Below are 18,346 nucleotides of genomic sequence, written 5' to 3' on the forward strand. Positions count from 1 at the left end.
TCAGGGAGGAATTAATCGTCGTTTTACTTGACAATGACGAGAAAATTAGAATATTTCATATAATAAAATACAAAAGAAATAGTGAGTGGATGACATCATCAGTCTCCTCATTTTACTGTTTTATGAATAATAGTTTAAAATGGCATAACTTTCTTATTTTGTATCCGATTTTGATGAAATTTTCATTGTTATGCTTTTTTTTTAATTTCTTTTTTATTACAATATATTCATAATCACACATATCATACATGTATCAAGACGAAATAAATATTGGATTTTTCTCTTTTTTGTTCAAAAGAGCTTTTTGTTGGGGTGGACTTGTCCTTGAACTGTTGCCTATTTGACATGGCGTGCAATTCAAAACAGATTTCCTGAAATTCTTTGACTAATGATTCTCAATGAATATTTAACATATTATTTGCTAGAACCTATGATCATATTTGATCAAACTCATTTCCCAACTAACACATCGGTTATTTTAAGAGTTATGTCTTGATAACATTTCAAATTATCAATACAGACCTTCATTCCTGTCAATGTTAATTCGCGACCTGCAGTTATTTAAGCGAGTTCAACAACCGAATTTCGACTTTGATAAATCGATATTTTAAGTGAAGCATAATTATGTGCAGCAACGAACATTCTGAGGGGAAAGTTAAAATGCTTTTGACATAATTTTAATGATACCCAAATCAATTTACTATTCCACTGCCGTATGGCAAACCATGCATGGGCATACAACAATAAATGACGACTCGTTTTTTAACGCCATTTTCGATCCCACAATAATTATGCAATGCTTTTTTTTTAATTACATGGACACCTGCTTGTCTTCAATAGAAATAATTACAATACCATTTGGTTCCAGAAATTGATACGGACATGTTGCAACTCTTTCAAATATTTGTATCGGTCTCAAGAGGCATGCGACATCGGATTATGCGCCGTTTACCGTTATAATCGTTCGCGATATCCGTTTTGTTACATAACGGAACTATTTACTGCCGTTCCCCTTATTAATCCGTTATAAGGAACTCTATTCTCAAGAAATAAGTTGAGTGGGTGGAGAAAGAACGCACCTGCTCATTACGGATCTTGCTGGGGGGGGGGTTGAGCGCCTGGTATAAAGGGGGGGGGGGGTCGGTGAGGGAGTTGCGCATTGTAAAGGATTTCTCCTTCATTGTTCTTTAGTTTTTCTCTGTATTTCTTCCCAAAAAAATCTTATGATGTTACTTTTTTTTTCCTTTAGCATTTTTCTTAATATTTGATGTTGTTTTACATGTCAGGATTTTTAGTATCCTTAAAGATCTCATCATGTTTTTAATTAATTTTCAAAACCAAAACATGAAACCTCCAGCGACAATGGTAGCAAGTTCTAATGAATTGAAAACAACGTCTTAAAAACTGCAGGTATCTATCTAACCCCAAGTCTATCAACTTGAAGTGAACTCTGACTCAAAATGTGTGACCTGAATACGTAGTTTTTCGGAGGGAGGAGGGGGTGTAACATTTGCCTGATTTTTAATGAATATTGTAAGACCGTCAGCTGTCCCACCAATCTACCGTACATCTATAATTGAATAGTGTTGGAACCGGGAAGTCTCGAGATGTTTGACCTATAGATTCTACCATGCAATGATTTTGCATCTTTGAGAAGACGTGACCTCTGCATGGTTGCCAACTTTATGAATAACACACACACAAACAACACCCCCCCCCCCCCCTCACACTGAGATACCTTCTGCGGATAAATGTCATGTATTTGCCATGCCGATATAATACTCAACCAAAATTCTGTTTTTTTAAGTAACAGATAAGGTTATGAATTGTTTTGTCGATAGGCCACATACAACACATTGGTTACTTTTACCAATCGTTCAAAGCGTTTTCAATGCATTTGTTCCGAAACAACTTTAAATTGATTTGATACCTAAATATAATTATAATATAAACGCATTACTACTATACACGAGCTCTGCATTCTAAAGGAAATTTACTTGGACGGGGACACCTAACAGACAATGTGCCGGTTTTGGTAAATGACGCAAATGAGTACAACGAAAAGCATTTTTTTTTCTCTTGTCGAGTGAAAACATCAAGATGACTCATGACTGAAGGCAATGGATACTCAAGGGCCAAAAAATAATTTTACAAAAACCTCGAAACTGCAATCACCTTTGTCGGTCAGGGACCTGGGAGGACGGGGAAGAAGATCGCGCAAACTGGAAATAAATCGATAAGATGGATAAGGGATTTGTGGTCTTTATCAGGGGGTAACAATGGGTAACTACCAGCTCCCTTGCGGGTTACTAAAACCCTCCAACAATAGGTGACAAGAAAAGGAACAAAAGAAACATGGTAATAGCGACCTGCTGCCCACTAAAGCAACCAGTTTTTTATCGATCGAGAGAAGCCACTTAAAGCTTATTAGGGGATCCCTGGCAAGAGGGTGGTTTTTATTTGTTCAATAACATTGATCACTAACCCACATTGGAAGCTAGGGAAAAAGATACCGAAAATAAATTTAATTTACATGTATTTGAAGATAATGAATGTTAGATTTTATCAGGATACGTTTACACTTCATTCAACTTTAGCACACAGCGAACACATGGAGGACTTCATATTGACGACTGAACGGAACATTATCTGCAGGATTTTGACCGGAAAGAAAATGGTGCAAACGTATTTATTTTTTTTTTTTGCAAATTAACACTTCAAAATGAAAATTACACGAGTAAAACTATATTGATTAAAAACGATTCTGGGACGTGTGTTTGTGTATGTTGTTGTTTGTGAAGTATGTTTTATTAGGTGTGGGGACAAAACTCATAAATAGCAATACAAATTATATGTTTAATTAAAAATAAACAAACTAATATTGTGATCAGGGGAGGAAACCTTTCGCAAAAGGTAGGGGGACAGAGGGCTGGACAAGCCCCCAAAAAGATCATCTCGTCCTAAAATACATGTTTTATTTCGATTTTGGATGATGTATTACTTACCATCATAAAAGACAACAAATAGTAGGGGGAAATTTTGATACTGTGTCCCCCCCCTACTATTTTGAGTATAGGGGGAACACGTCCCCCTGCCTCTCTTAGGATTTCGGCCCGTGATTGTGATAGATTTTGACATAAACTTCAGAAAACATTGATCATAGCTCACCCTTTCCCTTTATTTTTCTTTCTTTTCGGGTCCATGGCCCCCAAAGTCTCTCACTCAACTGTAAGCCAATGGGGAGGGGTCTATTATTGATGCAAATTTAAAGCAAAATAGAGATACCAAAACTAGAAGCTCGCAACTCCTTGGTGGGAAAATCGATGTCCAGGTTGGGAAAACATTGATAAACTCAGGAGATTACACGGTCAGAAATCGATGACATAGGTTGATGGCACTTTTTCATCTCCAGTTCAAGGGGACAATTACCTTGTCTTTAAAATACATTGCAGTAAATTGGTTCAATAAGTTGGACGTGTGCCCATTAAATTACTTATGTCCGAATGTTATCAAAAGAAAACTACATCTGTATATTGACAATGGGATGATGTATTTTTAATCGCTTTTCGCGTTTTATTGTCTCCTTACACGCACTCAATAATCGCCTTTATAATATATAAATCCTACCAAGTATTATCTGATCATTTATTCTCTCCTTTTAGAGTTCTCTTATCTCTTATTTCCCCCATCTTCTTTCTATTATTTGTTTTTATTTTTGGGGTGGTGTTTGGGGGTATTACTTCACCGTTCATTTTACATTTTAAAAAAAGTTATCAAAAAACGGGGAATATATACACAAATTTATACAATGGATTGGTCAAAGTAATAATTTTTTTTGTTGAATATGATTGTGTCTGACCGAAAATAATAGTCAATAATCTTAAAGATTTTTTTTTATACATTCTAATCAATAAAAATTAATAGTTGACTATGGGATATATTTGTTTGTGGGGTATATAGTCACCGACACATTTTGTTATTTTGACCAATCCATTTTTTTCTTAAGAAAGGGGTCTATTACGAGAGATGTAGGCCAATATGTTGTGAGGGTGTGTGGGGGTATGTGTGCATTCAGCATCCAAATTATATGTTATATGGCAATACTAATGAATTTATTCAATAAAGTTTGGTTATAGCCCAACTTACAATCAATAGTGCAGCAAGCCAGTGTTATGTTTTCAAAGGAAAGGGGTTAGGGGGAACTTTGCGTTTGGGCATTTGTATTTGTGGTTGCGATTTAAAGGTTAGGGGTTTGTATATCATTATCTTCCTCCTCCGCCTCCGCATCATCATAATCATAATCACAGTCATCACCATCATTTCATCACCATAGTCATCATAATTACCACCACCACCACCACCATCATCATTATCATCAACATTAACTCCAACAAAAACAACTCCACGGTCACAATCACCACCACCACCATCATCATCATCGCCATCATCACCATCATCATCATCATCATCATCATCATTATCATCGTCATTGTTATTATCGATTATACGTTAACTTTCAGTTGTGCTATTGAATGTGACCTTTTCTGTTGGAAATGATTAAGTATGATTCAGAACCTAAACATGGACACAAGATGGACTATGCAACTACAGACCCTCTTGTTTTGGCCACATTAGATGGGGGTTGCAAAAGTTTAACGATAAAGAAAAAGTTTTTTGTGCTTTTCAAATATATTTTGGTTAAAATGACCTTACATTTGGGCTGATAATCCCCTTTTTTTCGCTTGTCAAATTTGTCAGCCCCTGGTCCCCCTACCTTTGGGGAGAGATTTCTGTCCTTGACAAGGTGTCATCCTCGTTTTTGACTGCACTGTTATGCTATTACACGCTTGCAGTACTTAAACACTACATGACTCCTACAATCTATTAACATGCAGTCTGTAGACTAAAATGTCAGGCTGTCAATTTACTATTAATTAAATGTCTAATGCGCATGGCGCCAGAGCTTCAGCGTCCATGCTTAAACGTTACTTTGTTTTCTAATTTACAGATTAAGAGTCCATTAATTAGTCAAGCACCTTTCTGACCTGATGAAACCTGTATCGTCAGTGACATAAAATCCATTTACCAGGGATGTCGATAATAAACTCGAATCAAATAGACCTGGACAGCCTTGATAGTAGAAGAGAGAGAAAGAGAGAGAGAGAGGGGGGGGGGGGGGTTGGCCCTGTCTCTTGCCCCTAAAAGTCGAAATAATACGACGTTGCTTATATAGCGCACATCACTACCCATGGGCGTCTCTTTTTATAGGAAAATAGACAAAGAAGAGAGAGGATCAAAGCTATTATGGAGACTGCCTCAATCATAAAACCGCTTAAACAATAGAGTTTTGAGCCGACTTTTGAATGCAGAGCATGTAGATGTCCCCTTAATGGAAGAAGGGATCATACTTATATTCCAACGTTTAGGGGCCGCATGACAAAAATAAATGATCTCTCCCCATAGAACTAATGTTAGGCAAGATACTTGATGGTCATTTTCTTTTAATTGGAAGCCCCAATACCAAGGGTAACTTCTGCCTTTGATTGACTGTAATAGTGTACTGTTTTAAGCTGATAGGTCCATGGTTATTAACACGATCAATTATATTGCAGATACACCGCAAGGGGGCGCTATATACAGTTGCGTCAAAGATTCGATCGAACTGTTGCAACTTGTGTATGCCCTTCATGGGGGCTTCCCTGTTAATACCACTTATCATCCTTACATCAACAACATCAGTCATCATCATCGTCATCATCATCACACCACCACCATCAATAATAATAATATAGGGTTTTATATTGATCCATCATCATCATCATAATCATAATCGTCATGACCATCATGACCACCATCACCACCACCACCATCAATCATCATCATCATAATCATCATCATCATAATCATCATCATCATCATCATCACCACCATCATCATCACCACCACCACCATCAATCATCATCACCATCACCACCACCATCAATCATCATCACCACCACCACCATCAATCATCATCATCACCACCACCACCACCACCACCATCAATCATCATCTTCATCATCACAAATAAACACCATCTATGACTACTGTTCATCATCACCATCACTACCTTGACTATCATTCTCATCATCACCATGTCTTTAAAACAGTGCCAAAACTAAGAATGGATACAAGTGCAAGATAAACATCATTTATAATAGCACTTATTTACATTTTATAGATACAAAATACTCTCAAATATATAGATTTACAACTACACTAGTTTGGAACACTAAAAATAACATGACTCGACAATACAGGATTCGTACAAGAGCTTTGCAGCTCTTCCTCACGAAGATCCAAAAGGCATCTGAAATATTTTAAAAGCTTGTTTGAAAAGCAACAGCAAGATGTCAAGATTAGCAAAAGAGAAAAGTCCTTCAGCTCACTAGGATCAATCATAGACCAAGTGCGCACATTCCTTAAAAAACACCCATCAGAAATGCCATTACCGGTATTTGATGTTGACTCGTGATGGAATTAGAGCATGCATGACACAAAATGATACAAAAAAGAACATATGTATTCATTCAATAAATAAAATGAAAGTTACAAGAAAAGGAAACCTGGGCCCCTGTTACACAAAGAGTATAGATTGATCCTACTATCTCAAAAATTGATTGTAAGTAACATCACAATCATCTTAAATGCATGTGTAAAATCAGATGACTCTTAAACCAATACTCATGATTGCGTTGTTTGCATGCCACCAAATCAAGCTTTAGTCACACCAATGAAACCGCCTTCAAACTAACCAAACATATGTCATTGTAAATAATGTGGTAAAATTTGAATCTCCTGGAGTCAGTTTGGCCTGTGTGACTGTGGTATCAAGCCCCTTTTTATTCACAATAAGACAGTGCCTCCTGCTGATGGATTACAACATCTGTAGCTTTCCATATTTCAGACTGACAGAGTGAATCTGAAATGTCTGTAACATGGGTCAATCTGTCCAAGCTGATTGAGCGTTTTGTATAGACTACAGTTGTGAAAGTACTTTTTATTACATCCAGTATGCTGATTGGTTTGAATAGCATCATGTGGCCAAACATATTCTCATTATTTTGCGATGATTTTGAGAATGAAATGCCAACTAAAGAAAATTTACTATTTCGTGGCATCAATGATGAAATAGTGCACTCATTGATGTCATAGATCATTGAGATGGATCATGCACAACGGTCATCAGAGAAACACAAATCCGCGTTCCGCTGAGAAAATGGCTTCAGAAAAAAAGGTATCTATATATTGGTTCAGATTAGAAAAGGATGAACTAAGAGTACAATAACTGGATTATCATGCATGATCTATTGTACTAACTAATTAAATGTAGGCCATAAAACAAACATACTAGGCCATCATTTCAAAAGTATAGAGGGATGATTCATCCTCGGTTAAATTAGCAAAATTACTATTTTTCCCTCACGGCTTTGGGGAAAAATAGTAATGGCAGTCCAACCTCGGAATAATAATTCCCGCTTTACTTACTCAAAGCCTGGTATATATGTATGATATATTTTGATAATGAGAAAAATGCTCTTTGCTCCCGTGTAACCTTCTGTGCATGAAGTAGACCGGTGTCAATGAGAAATAAAAAATTACACTGCCAAAAATGACACAGAGTGGGTCATTTTGTATATTGATGAGCTAACCCGGGCCTGGAATTTAAGAGGGGTAATAATCACAATGCTTGGAATATGGAAATTAATTGAATTGACCTGCACTGAAAGATAAGTGGCATTTGTGGATAGTTTCCTTAAGTATATACTTAAATGATAATGTATATTCAATTTTCATGGAAAACAAAACACACCCCCTTGCATAGGAAGTTTATTATAATGATCAAATGACCACTTATACCTATTTTACTGCAAAGAAAAACCTCTGTAACATTAATTCTTAACACATGATGAAAGTTAGATAAGAAGATTACATGTTATGACCTGAGAGCTTCAATGTTTGGACTGCAGTAATTCCTAAAACTCTGAAAATACATTCCTCACAAAACTGTTTGCTTTTATAATTCATGTCCTTGTATAATGCACTATACTATAAATACAGAAAGCAATGTATGGTGAACAACCATACTAACATAAATAACATATCACAAGGGAATGTTTCATGAAGCAATCCATCACAGATTTTCAGTGACAGCTGTTATAAGCTACTGAAATCCTAGCACCTGATTGGCTGAGAGATAATTTGTCAACGAAAATCAGTGAAAAGACACGTCATGAAACACCCCAATGGTGTCATAGATGAATTCTCATTACCCTTTCAAATGAAGTGTCAATGACTGATAAAAATAAAAACATGTATAAAAATTGACATAAATATACATTTATTACTGGCAGAAAAGAAATTAAGAGTTATTCCCTCATTAACCTGGCAAGTTGTTCTTCTAAAGCTTTATCCTTTGCTTGTGATTCTGACACTTTTGATGGGAGGGCTCCTTTGTACCCTGGTGCATCGGCAAGCTGAAAGATGAGAGATCAGAGAGAAAGAAATATTATTCACAATTTTGAAAATATGGAAGTAAAATTGGCACAAAGGCTGTAGTCATTTTGACCAATACCAACTTGGTGTAATACCATTTAGATGACATGGTTAAATGAACCGTTCATGATACACATTTCATATTGAATAAACATAAACAAAGATAAACGAAATAAAAATAAGGAGATGAAGTTGAAATGAGGCCAACTGGGCAAAAGAATACATTAGAAATAGATTAGGGAAGTGTTGCAAGAAAATATTTGCAATCAATTGCAAATATTCTGTTTCAATTTTCCAATTGATTGATCAATTTTAAATTTGATAGATCAAATTACGCTGCTTGTTTCAAGAAGCAGATGAGAAATCAATCGCAAATTTGCAGTTAATGTCAAAACTTATGATTGATTAAGGGACCAAAAAAGTCTTGCAATTGATTGCAAAATTCTTGCAACGCCCCATGAGTGAGCATAAGACCAATGGCAGTCTGCAGTCAGATTTAACTTAGACCATGGTCAAACTCTGTGCTAAAATTATGGGAAGCCATAAGTGTCAAACTTTTTATTAAGTTGTTTGTTTCTTATGTTTACTGTGCTCTTTCCTGATTCATCGACGGTGAAGACAATCTTATATTGATACTCCCTAGACAATTATGAATGATTTGACAGCCAAACGAGCCAAAATATGATATCTCTACTGTTAATGATTTATGTAACGATTGGCTCTCCATACTTAAACCACAACTTTAAACTTGAGTTTAAGTTAATCCCGACTTCAGAATACGGGCCCAAGGGTCCTCTAGACCAAATGGGAATTAGACCAAATCAATAGCAGACCAAATGGCTGTTGGGCCAAATGAATATAAACCTCCAAACCTACCTTCCCTGAAACCTCAATACCGATCTCATCTAAGACCTGATTGACGATAGCGTCTTGCTCCTCTTCATCCGATCCTCCTAGGATATCGTCCAATACATCATCCACTGCAGAAATAAGATGGAAAAATTATATAAAAATAAATGGATGAATATAGAGATTTGGCAAATCTGTGAAGACATGACTTTTCTATTTTTGTTTCCAATGATCTGCTCATACTTCTTAAAGAGATAATTGGGAGCTGTGAGATGAATTAAACACATAATCAACAACGAAGGTCTGATGGGTCTTGAACTATCGCAGGTGACAGGTTACCAAACAGGTCAAGTTTCTTAGATTGTTCTCAACTGACAATCAGATAAAGTTCTTAAGCAAAACACAAAGTCCCATTAATACTACAACCACCATGAGCAAATAGCTTGCTCTTCTCAAATTTCCAATCCTTAATGTTTTTTTTTTCAATGTCATGCTACCAACATAGTAACACACTTTCCGATGTCCTAACAATATATTATTTTGCGAATGTGTGCTGAAAGAAGAACTTTTTCTTCATCCTAAGACCAATGTGTGGGCCGAACTTCATGAATTTTGCTGAAAACACGAGGAACAATTTCAATATCCCTAAAAATGCAATTGACAAATTGCTTGACTATACACTACTGCCCCTTCAGCGCCAAATCAAAACATATGTGATATGGGTCCCCAAAACTGTATCAAATCACTTATGGAGCAATTTAACATTCTGATATTTGATTTGTATGCCAGACATAGTGAGTAATTGGTGTGCATTGTCTCTTCAGAAAATGAACGATCAATAAATTTCAATGTTTTGCAACAGGATAAACTTTTGCATGACTGAGATCTTCCTTTAAACAAATTAAGTGAAATTGCAGTTTCGTTGATAATGAAATCTCATACAACTGATTAACATGTAAAATAAAGTTGGATCTTTACTTTAACATATTTGCTAAGGACTGAAAATGCCTGGACTCATCGCAGCATGATAATATGATATGAAATGAAACTAGAGTCTTGTCATCTTTTAGTACTCACTCAGCTCTTCTTTCATTTCCATCTTGGATGATTCCACCTGAAATTGTTGCATCGTTTTCATCACCTTCTGAGGGTCCATCTGTTTGTTCATGGCACCCATCGCCTAAACACACATCATAGAAGAAGATGGCAGTAAGTACCATGACAAAGATCAATCAATTCAGAAATTCATTAAATTGGCAACTGTATATACAAATGGATCATCAATAATTTCCCATCTGCATTTTGATATACTCCATAATGCCCCCAATTTACACACTATGCAATCTTAGTCTCACAACCTGTTATTTGCACGATATTGTTGTCAGCTTTCGTGAGAAGATTAATATTCATTGATTGCTGGCAGGTAAAATGACCAATGACCAAAGGTCACAAAGATTTAATTATGACTTAAGTCGCACTTAAATGCTGATGCGTACATGATATGTAACGGTGATCTTATTGATAGATACGCAGTAGTGCGCGTCCTAATGACACGATCTGACCAAAGCGGTCAAGCCTTTCCTTCCATACGCAAGTCGTTATTTAAGTGCGACTCTAAGTTAGTCATACTTAAATATTTGTGAAATACCCCCTGGAAATGAGTAAGTGGGGCTAGAATTCCCTGTCCCAGTATAAAAGGACATTCTCCATCTCAGCTTTGGATACTGTTGATAATGAAGGCTGAGATGTTGACTTTCTGTGAGGCAATTTGTGGATCATAGCGTTATGGTGTATTACGTTGCATTTGCTATGAAACTGAGTGGATAAACATCCAAATGGTATCATATCTCTGTGGAACCTGGCAACAATATCACTCTATGAAATGTTCAGTGCATACAAATTTTGAAACCTCTCAAGTCGCATCATAAAAAATCTCGGTTCAAAATGAATCCAATTTGTAACTGTTTTCTTTGTGTAGGTTTTTTGATGACAACTTCATATTTTTCTTTCAAATGACACACACTAACAAACAAGCAATAAGCATGAAACATGTAATTTCAATGGACCGTATTCTGAACTTGGGTTTGAATTAAACCCTGATTTAAAGTTGTGGTTTAACTATGGAAAGCCAATTGAGGCACAAATCCCTAACAGTTCACATTCAATTCTTTAACTCACAAGACACCCAAATTTTTCATAATTGTCTGGGAGTGATAACTGAAGTATTTTTTCATCATTATGAAAGTAGAAGGAAACAAAATACTCAACATATGAAATATGCAACATAAACATAATTTATTGACTTTTGGCTCCCCATAACTTTAGCACAGAGTTAGACCATGGTCTAAGTTAAACCGGAGCTCAGAATATGGGCCAATGAGTCTAATCATCGTTGAGGAAATCATACAGGAAATTACTCAACCTTTAATCTTTGTTTTACACTATATACTTGTAAAAAGAGAGTGAAGTCAGGCAAAAGCTCTGCAGTTTGCAGCACAAGATTACCTTTGCTGTTCTCCCCATGGCTTCTGCAGTTGCTTTGTTAGCTACCATAGACTGTGAAAAAAGGGAAAAGAAGAGATCATTTTATGGACTAAACTCATGATATATCAATGTTTCTTAACATTTAACCTGATGTGAGGAGATGAAACATCACAATACAATCTCACATCACAATGCTGAACCAATCAAGTCCTTTTCTCAAACAAAATGGCATACTGTATTCTAATATTTTGTAATAACCACTAAGAAAGGAAGGATAGAAGAAAGGATGAAGAAAAAAAGATAGAAAAAGAAAGAAAATGAACGAAAGAAAGTAATAAAGAAAGAATGAAAGATGGAAAAAAAATTCAAGCTTCACGTAAACAAAACAAATGTAATCATCTAACAAAAATCTTACTGATATTTCTCTTTTTATGATATATTTAAAAATTGTTAGAAAACTAAAATGTTTTAGAAACGAATAAAATTTCCAAGTGAAACATTGTCAAACTTCAATAAAATGAACATCGCGGCAACACACCATCTCTCTTCTCATTGTCTTGTCTTCTTGTTATCAGTGCGAACACGAGTAGACTCAATTTCACTAAAAAAAAAGCTGAAACTAGACCGATCTAGTAATGAAAACTCGATAACTTGCTCCTATAACTACGTCACCAAATCATTAATCTGAGGATCCACACATGTATATATGTAATTATAAAAATGTCCTGCCGATTTTGTGATTATTTTGTTGGAAAAACTGTTAATCATGTGAGATTGTTCACTTTGATTCAGAGTTTGCAAATCTCCTCCGATCATGCAAGCCTGCCACACACCACACAGGCCTTAATCACAATGCTGAACTAATCAAGTCCTTTTCTCAAACAAAATGGCTTACTGTATTCTAATATTTTAAAATAACAACTAAGAAACTTGAGAAATATAATTCAAGTGCATGGGTTTAGCGGTTTAGCATTTTACAAGCTTTGCTTTTCAGTGGATCCCTCCATTCTTCTAATGATATATAATTATACTGATTTAATTATATTGATTATATTGATTTAAACATTTTAACATTTTAACATGCCTGTTAATTTATATTTGAATCACTTATTGAATATGTATATCATTTATTCAATTTGAATTTTGTTCATAATTTTATTTAAATTGAATTAATTTATCTTTTACTTAATTGTATTATATTGAAGAATGAAAAATAAATTGAATTGAATATTAAAAAAAATAATTGATGGCACACTTTGTCATTGTGATATTTCTAAGATTGCACCTCAGAGGATTGTACAGTGTCAGTATGAGGAAAACTTTATTCCTTGAAAATCACCAAAACAATTGATTTACTTTCAAAGACAAACATCAATAAATATGTTATTTATCATGATTCACACTCACCTTAGTCTGCGCATTGACTGATGATATTGTTGCACTGGCCCCATATAACCTAACTTTCTGTTTTCTTAAGTTTACGAGTTGTTTCGCTAATACTGCACATGCCTGGAAGGATGAACAAGATTCAAAAGATACAAGTTAGCTCTGTTACCTATCATTGGTTAAAAAACAATGGTTTCTGCTCCAATCCTTGAAGCATTGGTGGTCCAGGACCCTATCTTACATAGAGTTGCGATTGATCCAATCAATCGCAACTATGGAAAGACAGCAAAGTCAACATATAAAATGCATGTTTAAATTCTAGATATGAATGTACATCCATAAATTCATTGATTTCTTGACAATTTGGTGTAATCTCCATTGTTTACAAAGGACATTTTAGCAATTTTCCTGTAGAAAAAAGTATGACACTGATGGACTTCCATAGAGTTAGGATTGATTGGATCAATTGTAACTCTTTGTAAGACAGGGCCCAGCTGTACAGTAGTATAAATTTACTTTCAAAGCAATCAGTATGTTTGCATTTTTGACAAATCACAACTCACCTGTTTGTTGCCTTGTTTAGCAGCCTTCTTTATTTCCATTTCCTATTTAAAATGAAAAATAAAAGAAAAAAAATTATGCACTTACAAATACCAAATACCACATAATAAACTCATGCTGGGGTTATTGATTAACTAAACATATTCTGACAGATATTGAGCGAAAAGATCACAAAATGTTTGTGACTTTGTGTACATACAGTCACACCAGGTGATAGATATTACTCCTTCATTCACATACCAGAGCTTCTCAGCTAAACAAAGCCAAGGATATCACTGAAATCTACCTCGCAAGCAATTTACATACATAGTCCATGCTAACAACTTTCATGAAACAATCCCTGATTTTCATCAGCGATAAAGCCTAAAATACACAAATTAGTGATATTCTTAAGATGGCATCCTGACAATAACCACTGATGAAATAAAAATAAAGATTGAACTTAAAGTAAGACACGTTGAAACCTGCAGGCAACTATGTGCTAGGTGAAAAGTTAGCTATTTCCAATCACATGAACCAATCTGGGCTCCGTAACACAAAGATTAGCAATCAATCGCTAAATGAACTGACCAATCAATATCGATGTAACACGCGCATTAGGTTTAAAATATTGACCAGGGACCAATCAGTGCGGTTCTTTCATATTTGCAATTCATCGCTAATCTTTGTGTTACGGAGCCCTGGTGGTACAAATATTCACTGATAAATGATATGCGACGTATATGCAAAAACAACAACAACAACCACCACCTCAATTACAACTTGTCTGTTGTGCCAAGCCGATTCAGTGTGCTGGCCCATTTGGACCCTGTGACATAAAGCCAGCGACTGATCATGGGGTAGATTTTATTACTGATCATAACCCAAAATTCAAAGTGAATTGCACAAATCAGCCCCAACAGCAAGATCAATCGCTATGCTTAATGTCACAGACCTCTACAGGGTGATTCACAAAAGGACTTATCAGACATTTTATCCAACAAGTAGTGGTTTACAGTGCCTCTCAGCCAGTCATAATCAAGGAAAGCTGTCAGACCTGACAAACCCTCCCCTGTTCTTGCCTGCAGGTTCCACCATGTTGCACTAACTTTACAATTCTAGAAGTTCAGGGGCCTGTTACAGAAAGAGTTGCGTTCAAAGTTCAATTGCATCTCAAGAAATCAAGCGCAAGTACCCAGAATGCATGTTTATTGTTTGAAAATAAAGTTACGTTTGATTTTTTGAGTTGTGTGTGATTGCAACTATCAATGAAACAGGCCCACCGGATCATGCTTACTAATCTCTTTTCATCTCTCTCCAATTTCACTCTGTCCCTATCCACTCCTCGTTGTGTCTTCTTCAAGTCTTTCTCCGTTTTTCTCAAAACCTCTGGAAACAAAAATGAATAATTAAAGAAATACATACATGTAGCTAATCGATAGGAGTAAACATAAAAATGAACGTGTATGATGTATTGGATTGTTCCGATAATTTAAAAAACGTAGATTTGAAATTTGAATTGGGTTTTAATTCTCGCTATATGCTAGAGCAGTCATTCTCAATTAATTTTGTTGAAGCGCCAAATTTCTTGTTGAGAATCTGGACTGCGTCACTATCCAACACGTGAAGAGCGAAATATTGTGGTATAAAGGGGGGGGGGGGGGGTGCAGGACCACCTGAAGAGCTTAAAGGTCAAATCCAGATAAATGTTGATTTGAATAAATAGAGAAAAATCAAAGTAGGAAAACGCGGAAAATTTCATCAAAATCGGATGTACAATAAGAAATTTATGACATTTCAGAGTTTTGCTTATTTTTTACAAAACAGTGATACACAAAACTGAAATGAGACATTCGATGATGTCCCTCACTATTTCTTTTGTTTTTTATTGTTTGAATTATACAATAATTCATGTTCTTATAGATTTGACAATAAGGACCGACTTGACTGAATCATACAGTATGATATGCTCATTCCACACGTTCAGAGAAAAATTAGTCGTTGTCTTGCTTGACAATGAGAAAATTAGAATATTCCCTATTTCATATAATAAAATACAAAAGAAATAGTGAGTGGATGCCGTCATCGGTCTCCTCATTTGCATACCCACCAGCAGGGGCGTCGATCCATTTTTTCAGATGGGGGGGGGGGCAAAAACGATGTTTGCCCCAAATATTTTCATTGGTGGGGCAATCGCCCCCTCCCCCCCCCCCCCCGGATCGACGCATCTGTCCACGAGGGTGTGCTTATAACTGTTTTGTGAAATTAAGCAAAACTTTAAAATGTCATAACTTTCTTGTTTTAATTATTATGTTTCTGTATTAAATTTCGTTCTTGATGAGGGTTGCGTTTGAAAAGCAAACCGGGTATGTTGATCAGTGGTAAAGCGTCAGTCTCATGAACGGGAGGCCGTGGGTTCGATCCCCAACAGAGTCATACCAAAAAAATATAGGAATTGGACCTTCTGCCTTCTTGCTTGGCGCTCAGCATTTACATTGGAGAAGGGTAATAATAACATATATGGAAATACAGGGCCCGCTGCAGTCCCTTACCGAAATGGCTACCCTGAGTTAATAGAACGTAATTATGATTATTATTGTTATTATTAAAAGCACTGTTGTATGTTAACATATTATGTACATAGTCTTTGTACCACTCGTAAATGAATACATTATCTTCCATAATAAGGGTTATCAAATGCTAGATTACACAAAATCAGAGGAAGTCAAATAGCAATTAGATTTCAAAAAGAGCTGAGTTTTTATTTTCCCTCTGTAATTAAATGATCAAACCTCAATTCCAGATTAATAGTAGATCAACCTTTTATTTTCTTTTTCTCTTTTTCTATGCCGGCTCCCACGCGCCACTCCGGAAGGCTCGGTGCGCCACAAGTGGCGCGCGCGCCACCATTTGAGAATCCCTGTGTTAGAGACAAGATGTGCACTTTCTACCGACTTTCAAAACACTGAGCCGGATAGTTACAATTGTCTGCCTGGTGAGCGGGCTATCATAACAATTTATTTAATTGTTTTCCAGGACAAAAGAAAAGAAAGTAGAATAACCATCTGAAACCTTTGTTGTGATTCACAAAAAAAAGGGCCTACTTGGTTATCACTTTGCGAAGAAATGATAATCATTTTGTCAAAGTATGCAGAGAATGTGGATCTAATCATCTAAATACTTGATCTAACAGTTAGACTAGATTACAAAAGGTTACAATTCATCTAGGGCAATGCCTAATAATGTTACTTTGTTGTAACTTGCATAATTTAAATTTTAGGACATATTCAAAATAATGCAATGGTTAATAGGGCTGCATGGGCCATGGCATGGCTGGCTACAATCCTACAACAGTACAGAGTCGAACTGGAGTCTAGAGACACTGTCACTTAGCCTTAGCTTGGATGCCTCTGTGGCGCTTTGCTCATGAACGGTTCCAAAGCTTTTTGTTTTAACCCGAGGGGGGGGGGGTACTCGACCCAAAAAGTGGTAGGTAACGTATGTGCCATGGGCGAGACAAAAAACGGGGCTTTGGCTTGGAGCGGGCTTCTTGTAAAAAGGAGGGTCCTCGGAAAATCAAGCCATAGAAGTCGTGTGTTGCGGACACCAGAAGTGGGGTCGCAGCACACGCGACCTGCTAGTTAGAAATCCACGGCCAAATGAGGTCATGGTGCGAGGTAGTACCAGTATACTTGTGACTGGAAAATGCTAAATTGCTAATGGCTATGGCATGCTTGAGTTTGGAGCGGCTTTCTTTCTTTTTCTCAACAAGATAAAATAAAAATGCTATGCCCTGGAACGGAAATTTGAGTATTAAAATGGGGGTCCCCTCCACGGCACATGCACACCACACATTATATATTGAGTGCCCCCCCAAGTTTTAACATTAGAACATCTTAGTTCTAACGTTTATAGCCCGGCACTCATCCTCATCACGTACGAAACCTCCACCCGCACCACGGGGGAGCTACCCGGAGGCCGGACGTTGTTATCCCGGTGGTACCGCCCGGTACAGTTAATATTATTATTCTTTTCTCCTCAGCTAACTTTGTTTAGGCTAGCGCTAGCCTTTATTAGCCCCATCAACCTTAAATCTCATACTCTTACCTTTGTCTGTAGGCTTCTTGAAAAGGGACATCGTTGCAGTTTGTATTAAAGATGAAAAGTAGAACCTCAATGTTCAGAGATCATCTGACTTTTCTGGTTTAGAAATTAGCCGTGCCTGTACGTAGTAAACAAACAATGGGAGCGAGATCGACAGCTCAACAACTCGTCCTATACAAATATCGTCAAAAAAATTTACGAGGTTGCTCATGACATCTGAGATACATGGGATCACTAAAAAAAGTATTAAAGTAATTTATTTTAACTTCTTTGGTTAAATTTATGAATTACAGTCGATTATCATCATCATTTTATGGAGAATCATGTTAGTCCTAATCTAATAATTATTATATTATTTTCTTCACTGAAGTACTTTCTTACACTAAACTTTTGCTGACCGAATTTTCCAGCTTCACTGATAATTTGGGACGATCCCTCTGCTAGAGCG

General features: G+C 36.3%; 1 protein-coding gene across 1 annotated transcript; it reads right to left on the bottom strand.

The window, feature by feature from the left end:
- Positions 1–6,502: 6,502 nt before the first annotated feature.
- LOC121414020 (charged multivesicular body protein 2b-like) lies at positions 6,503–18,031 on the bottom strand. The gene is made up of 8 exons (XM_041607060.1): positions 17,902–18,031; positions 15,092–15,183; positions 13,818–13,859; positions 13,276–13,377; positions 11,890–11,940; positions 10,462–10,564; positions 9,412–9,515; positions 6,503–8,516 (listed from the first exon to the last, which is right to left on the bottom strand). The coding sequence occupies exons 1-8, from the start codon at positions 17,930–17,932 to the stop codon at positions 8,409–8,411; spliced, it is 633 nt and encodes a 210-aa protein (XP_041462994.1). The 5' UTR covers positions 17,933–18,031; the 3' UTR covers positions 6,503–8,408.
- Positions 18,032–18,346: the final 315 nt, after the last annotated feature.

The sequence above is a fragment of the Lytechinus variegatus genome, chromosome 4 (assembly GCF_018143015.1).
Source record: "Lytechinus variegatus isolate NC3 chromosome 4, Lvar_3.0, whole genome shotgun sequence".
Classification (NCBI taxonomy): Eukaryota; Metazoa; Echinodermata; class Echinoidea; order Temnopleuroida; family Toxopneustidae; genus Lytechinus; species Lytechinus variegatus.

Bases quoted from the DNA above. Each gene is read 5' to 3' on its own strand.
- LOC121414020 (XM_041607060.1), bottom strand. From the start codon at position 17,932: ATGTCCCTTTTCAAGAAGCCTACAGACAAAG. The intron at 11,941-13,275 runs GTGAGTGTGAAT...CTTTTTTCACAG, and splicing joins CAGTCAATGCGCAGACTAAG to TCTATGGTAGCTAACAAAGC. The intron at 10,565-11,889 runs GTAATCTTGTGC...ATGTGTGTTTAG, and splicing joins CCATGGGGAGAACAGCAAAG to GCGATGGGTGCCATGAACAA.